Source organism: Gavialis gangeticus, unplaced genomic scaffold (assembly GCF_001723915.1).
Source record: "Gavialis gangeticus isolate Ggan-Ray unplaced genomic scaffold, GavGan_comp1, whole genome shotgun sequence".
NCBI lineage: Eukaryota > Metazoa > Chordata > Crocodylia > Gavialidae > Gavialis > Gavialis gangeticus.
Window position 1 is genome coordinate 85,353,320 of NW_017729025.1, and position 7,172 is coordinate 85,360,491.

The window sequence follows — 7,172 nt, forward strand, 5'->3', positions numbered from 1 at the left end:
CCCCCCCCCCCCCCCAAAAAAAAAAGCTTACTGAAATACAAAGAAAGTGCAGCAATCCCTGCAACCCTGGAGCATGATGTTTGTGAGAGAGCTACTAAGAGGCTGAGCTAGTGACAGACTCAGTGAAGGTGCCAGTTGGGAAAGTGAAGGGGCTTCAGTGCCATCTTTTAAGAAGCCAGATGCAATGCTGCAGTCAGAAGATGATTGACTGGCCTCTCAGTCAATCAGCAGCAAGAGGCAGAGCCTCTGAGGCTCCTCAGCCAGTCAGTGGTGGGGGGAGGGGGCTTGCCACAAAAAGACCATGAAATCAGCTCCACACAGCACGAGCACTGCATAAAAATTCCTTCGTCTCGCTGCAGTTTAGGTAGACCCCGACCCATAGAGTCACCACAGCGCAGAAGCATCCCTCTGACATCTGACCAAGCTCTGCCTATGTGGCACACTGCAGCTCAAATGTTCCAGTGTAACAAATGGGAAAAACATGCCCTACGCTACCGTGGACACATTGCTGCAACATCTCCCATGCTCTAAGATAGGGGGAAGCAACCTTTTTTAGTAGCCATGCCACAAATTAGACCTACACCCTCCCCAAGCACCACTCTTATCCCCTTCTCTTGTCAATCCACAGCTCTGCTTTGTTTCCTACCTCATCTACCACTGTGCTGCCTTCCTCCTCACCAAGCTGCCACATGCTACACACAGAGGCTGCCCATGCCACTTGTGGCCCACATGCCAGAGGTTGGCCACCTCTGCTCTAAGATAAGATCCAAGAGACTGTACCACAGTTAAAATAGCTTAATCCTACTGGTTAACCTTGACTGCATCGTGTGAAGAACACTATTGTATTTTAAATAAGCTACAGCTGTTGAGAAGCACTATGCCTCACATGCTCTTCATCTAGGAACTGGCAAATGTGTGAAACCTAGCAAAAACCTAATATCTGTATTTTCAATCCTGGCAGCCATTTACAGAAATTCATTCTCAGGAGAAAAACCATTTCTTATCTTTCAACTCAAGATCCCCTCCCTCAGCTCCTGACTGTCATCAAACTTCTTGGTTTAAGCCATGACACTCATCTGCATCCAGCAGAGACCACAGTGCAGCCCAGAGGAATAAACTTCCCCAGGGATCTTAGGCAACTGATTCAATTTGTCTCTTCTTCTTTACACACAGAGGAATGAGGTTAGCCAATAGTAGGTCACTTCTCTCTGCCAAGGATAGTACTGTTTTGAGCAGAGATCTTGCCTGAAAAGCAGAGTCAGAGAGTCAGGCAGAGAAATAATGCCACTCCAGTGTTGCCATATATTTTTTGAACAGATAGCAGCTGCCAGCTGGTATACAACTACTGATTTCCACTAGCCCCAGCACTCCTAACCATCACCACCACAATCACCAGTGAGCAAAGGATACCTTTAAATAACAGGGAGAAAAACAGTTAACATTAGGTTTCAAGGTTAACTAATTGACATGAACAGTATAGACAGAGTATGTTATTATTTCACAATGTCTGCTTGCAGACCAAGGAAGTCTGGATTGTACTTGGTAACCTATAGATGGACTTTTTTGCAATCATTGGAGAAGTTTGGCTTATTTAACCTTTCAAATGTTCCAGCCATGGACAAAATAAGATAGGGGCTTATGTTCCTGAGTTTCTAATCTTCCCCTCCAAACCATTAATTTCAGATCATACCCTGTAGATAGCAAATCCTGGGCTCTGGACGTTTCCGGATTAACTGGCCCATGAAGAACTCACTGTCAAAGTCTTCTGTGTGGATAAAGGCCCCATACTTCCAGAATCCAACCTCATATGGAGTGAACTCACACCATTCTAAGAGAAAGGACAGCAAATCAATGGCAACCTCAGGAATGCAATTAAATCATCTTTACCTCTGAACATATATATAAATGGCTGAAGAAGAACATCCCTCTGTTTCTTCCAACAGTGCTCACAGAAAATTTTTGCCCACTTCTCTCAGTGAATCACACATGCAGTGGAACTGGCAAGGCTGTTCTGCACAGGAACGTCACAGATTTCAGGTGCTTCCATGAAGAATCCATGGGAAAGGTAGCCCCTGTCAGTGAAGCTAGGAGCTAGGATTTCTTAGTGTCTATCATGCTTGTGGCAGTAGAAGCAGTATGACTGTCTAAATCAACAGTTTTCAACCTTTTTAGATTTAAGGCACCTCTCCAAAAGTGCTAGTTCTTAGTTTCCACTCATTTTTTAACTATAGGAAAAGAATAGGGCAATTCTGCTGTTGCAAAGAACTGAAGATGACTTCAACAGGTCAGAATGCTTTAACATTATTGATGCCTACTTTCCTCTGGGTTTATCTTGTGAATTGTGTTTGCACACCTAACATTGCTAACATTGCAATGCACCCTTGAAAAGATATGAAGGTACCTGAGAATACCATGGCACCCTAGTTGAGAATCACTGGTTTAAATGCTTAATAATGAACATGTAGTGAAGCACCTGAATAAGAACGCTCAGTAATTAGATGGTTTGATAAATACTTTGCAGCACTGAAGTCTTCATATATTTATTGATTGAATCATTAAGGTGTGAAACAGCTTGTGACTATTTTAAAACAGCAGCACAGAGTGTTATGGAAGCATGAAAGTACCAAGCAGACTGGTACCTGCCAACATCATTACTCAAAATGAGATTGTGACAACCTTCAATCCATAATTAATTATTTATATTTCCAACATCTAAAAGTTTCTGAAATTTGTTTGAACCATTTACTCAAGCCCAATTTCTATTTTATCATGAAAAATGGTTTAATAAAGGATGCTATAAATGTCCTTAGCTCCTATTTAATACTAATCATCATCAGAAGATGTCATTAATGTCATTTTACAGATAAGGAGACTGAAGCACAGAGAGTGCCCCAGGTCACCTAGCATTCCAGTGGCACAGCTGGAAAAAAAGCCCAGTCTAGCAAGCTATGCAGAGGCCACATCACCTCCCAACTCAGACTAGTAGGTTTGCAAGAGCAATCTAGTTAAGATAGTTCTAAACAATGCCATGAGTATTGCTAAACATCAGTGGCACAGCAACACAGCTGGGCACCTACAGCATGGGGCATTAGCAACTTCCAGTTGCCACTGGTGTTGCTGTGACAACTGCAAGGCTGCCAGCAGCATTTGTTTTTTCACCCCCACACCTCCAGCTCAATGCCCAGGACAGTTGCCCCACTGGGGTTACACCACTGTTGAAGAGAGAAACATTGTTCTCTTTCTAGGTTCTCAGTTCCACTAAATCCTGCCAATTCTTCCTATATAACATTTTGAGAATATAGCTTTTTATGCATCCTTACCTAAAACTCTGGTCTCGTTATCTTGTGTATCTCAACTTCTTTTTCTCTCGCTTCTATTATTCCTCAAATTCAAAGTGCCTAGTTCATCACTTAGATTATGTCACTCTTTCTCCTTATAACCCTGCACTGAGACCTTCTCTATTGCAGGAAACACAAACTACTTGACTTGAGTTTCACACCTTTCATAGGCTAGACTCATGCTAGCCATCTTGTTTCATTGACCCCTAGGAGGCTGACTGCCCAGACAGCAGGCCCATAGAGCCAGCTTCCACCACCCCTCACTAGCTTCACATAAAAACCTTTGTGTTTGCTCTTTTGGAAGAAGCTCCTCAGAAACATCTGCCCAGCTTCCCTGTTGCCCTCCATCAGATCTTGCATGCTTACAACAAACCTGATAGCACCTCAGCAACTGCAGTGCTGGAACAACTGATTGGTTTCATGCCATCATTTCCTTAAGCTTATCCATCTATTGTTTTTTATCTTTTACTTTATATCAGTGCTTCTCAACCAGGGTGCTGCAGCACCTTGTGGTGCCTTAAGATCCTTTCAAGGGTGCCACAAGATGCCATGCAATGTTAGCACTGCTGGGTGTGCAAACATGCTTCATAAGCTGAACCCAGAGATTTTAAATAGGAATTCATTGCTTTAAAAAAACATGGGGCTGCTGTGGTGTTCTTTGCAACCTGAGTTATTTGCAACAGAAGGATTGTTCTGTTATTCTACAGTCAGAAAATGAGTGAAAAGTAAAAGCTGGCATTTTCTGAGGGGTGCCTCAAGCCAAACTAGGGGTGCCTTGAATCTAAAAAGGTTAAGAGACACTGCTTTAGATTATAAACCCTTTAAGAGCAGACAACATCCTTCACGTCTGTGTTTGTACAACACCTAGCACAAAACAGTCCTAGTACATGATTGGGCCTCCTAATTTTGCTACAATACAAATAATCATGGTATTGTATGTGAATTGGGGTGGGATGGTAAAGAGAGATAACTCTAGGGCTCCAGAGGCATGCCTTAGAGCCTCACTCCAGATTTAGGAGGATGGCTGCCCTCAAGCAGTCCAGCAGTAAAGAGGCATGCAGTCATTTAGGCTCAAAAGTTAAAAAGTGGCTGAATATGGTACTAGCCACATATCTCTCTGGCTCTGGAAATCAGTGTACTTTAACAATGCTAGCCTAAAAGACCACTACACTCAGAATGGACCTTTGAAACTTGTATATGCTGCCAACCTCCCAAAACACAGTAACATAACTAGGGCAGGGCAACTGAGACAGCAGTCTTATTCTTATTCATCAACACGCTAGTCTCAATTTAGGTGGGGTGGGGTCAAAAAAATAGTTGCTGGCACCACAGTGACAGCTAGAAGCTGCCATTCTCTGGTCTTTGACTGCCTTGTTGTGCCTCTTTCAAGACATATTATTATGCATGATTCCTACATAAAATCAAACATTGGACACTAAAGAAAAAGAACAAAACAACCAGGTCCCAAATAATAAAGTGTATCAATAATGATCATTTTATTTAACCTGTGCTAAGATCAAGACAAATAAAGTTGAACTATTTTTGTAGTGTACTGTTGCTCACACCTGCTGAAGAATTTTGACACTCCCTATGAAAATATTTAGGGCAACCAATTTAATCAATCTTTGCTGAGGAAAATGTATGAAGATCCTGAAGCTGAATTAGCAGTTTTATCATGCTAAGAGTTAGGCTATGAACGACTGGCTGATCTCTCATTACCCAATCCTCAGTGAATCAGAAAAGAGTGGTTACATTTTGGTAGGAGGAAATGATTTACAGATGTTATAATTAGAAAAATAAACCTGCCTTCTTTATACCTGCAAAGTCATCACCACTAATATTGGGTCTCACATTGATAGCTGCATAGATAGGATAAGGATTCTGGGCCAACTCCACTGCTTTCTGTTGATCAGACAACTTTGACAGGTCTTCCTAGTTACAAGACAGAAAAAAAAAACATCAGTTTTGTTGCTATACTAAAGCACCTGTGCCCACACTCCCTTTTTCAGGAGCTCTCTCACTCCCCACTCTTGCCCATAACTGTTTCACTAGCTCTGAAGTTCCTCTTCATTCAAGCATAGCCGTCATCTAGGTTTCTCAGCATATTTATATGGTTACATACTTGGAACTAACCAAGTGTTCTTCACCAGCCAATCACTGCTTTAATCAAAATCCAGTTTGTCATTTCATCTACATAACAGTGTCGGCCTCAATCTCTTTTCGCAAAACTATATTGTATGCATCTTTCCATTTTTTTAAACCTTAATATAAAGTAAATGGCTAACAAAATAACCTCAAATAAAAACCTAACTTGCATATCATCTGCTTTAAAAAGGTGGTAGCATTATTCCCATTTTATAATTACAGAAACTGAAGCAGATTGAGGTGAAAAACCCTCATGTTTGTGCCTTAAATGTCTCTCATCTCCAAAACAATTCTAAAAAATGTAAAGAAAGCTAAAGAGAAATAAGATTCTGGAAATGCACAATAAGTGGCTATGTTGAATTTCTTATTTGAAGGTAAGAAGACATCTCAAAGCCTAGAATTCTTCACCTTCTGCTGCAGAAAATACTCTACAATAAGGCCCCACAAGTCTGTGAAAGAGACTTTGCGTCCACCGTTCTCCATTGAGTTCAGTTCCTGGAAATAGTATTTCAGTCTTTCTGGAGAAAATGCCCCAGCTTTGCTATTTGATACATTATTCCGGGCTCTGATGATTGCATCTTGAAGATCCTTTTGGGACCAATCAGCATCTTGATACAGTGTAGACAAACACCTAAACATTTACATAAAAAAAATCAACATGGATATTAAACACTGGATTCAAATTAGTTACTATTGCAAAATTGAACTGAAAATTAGAAGCCTGACATCTTAGAAGATTACAAACTGTAAAAAAAAAATGCAAAACTTAAGGCTTTCCATCAGCTTGAAGAAGGGTGTTTTGCTCCTGAAAGCTTGCAAATAACAATTTTTCCAAATATTTAGTTGGTCTAATAAAAGATATCACATTTACCCGAAGAACTTTGTCTGCCTCCATCCTTAGACCAACGTGGCTACAACTAGCACCCCTGAAACTTAAGAAGTGTAATTTTGCATTTTCAAATGTACGGGGAAGACAAGACCAAATGTCACTGTATCACCCTGCTTGCTAACTGCTCACAACAAGGATGTTCAAAGACTAGACGAGCTGATGTGAATCTATTTACAAATATTACCTACCTTGCCCTCACAACAACCTCCAAGAGCTAGGTGAGCGCTAGTGTGACATCACAGCAGAAAGCAGGATACGAGTTCTGAACATAATAAAACCAAGAATACCAGTTCTGAAAACTTGCTTCTAACATGAGTAACTGGATCTTGGTGGAAGTCTGGCCTTGAGTCAGAAAGGTGTGGTCCAAATTATTGGGTTTGTGAAAGGACCTTGCATGGGAAGGACCTGGATTACACCTAAGCCTCAAGAAAGGACTGCTCCTTCAGGTTGCACAACTCCTCAATGGCACTGCACAGAAGAGGAGTCCTGGTCTGTGTACACATACTGAAGGGCACAATTAGGCTTTGTGTTCTGAAAAACTACGAGTCAAAGAGGACAGAATTCAGAACAATCTTGCTTACTAGGGATACCTCAAATGTGGGGAAATGCCAAAGATGGAGAGCTGGCATAGCCAAGTCCCATGTCAGTTATCTCCATTGCCTTTCATGCAGGAAAGAAGTGTAACCAGAGAGTTCTGCCCACTGGTTATCTGCAGCTGACAAATGGACATCAGGAACCACAACTAGTTGGCACATATTAGAGCAGCCCCCCAAACCCCTTCAATCCATGAAACAGCCCCC

The 7,172-nt window shown here is 41.6% G+C and overlaps 1 protein-coding gene across 1 annotated transcript in view; it reads right to left on the bottom strand.

The window, feature by feature from the left end:
* LOC109298791 (cytosolic phospholipase A2 zeta-like) overlaps positions 1–7,172 on the bottom strand; it is a 49,891-nt gene that overhangs the window by 7,784 nt on the left and 34,935 nt on the right. Inside the window, exons 13-15 of the mRNA XM_019519068.1 lie at positions 5,892–6,114; positions 5,156–5,270; positions 1,691–1,828 (exon numbers count right to left, since the gene is read on the bottom strand). Coding sequence (XP_019374613.1) covers positions 1,691–1,828; positions 5,156–5,270; positions 5,892–6,114 — 476 coding nt within the window. The remainder of the gene's footprint in view (positions 1–1,690; positions 1,829–5,155; positions 5,271–5,891; positions 6,115–7,172) is intronic.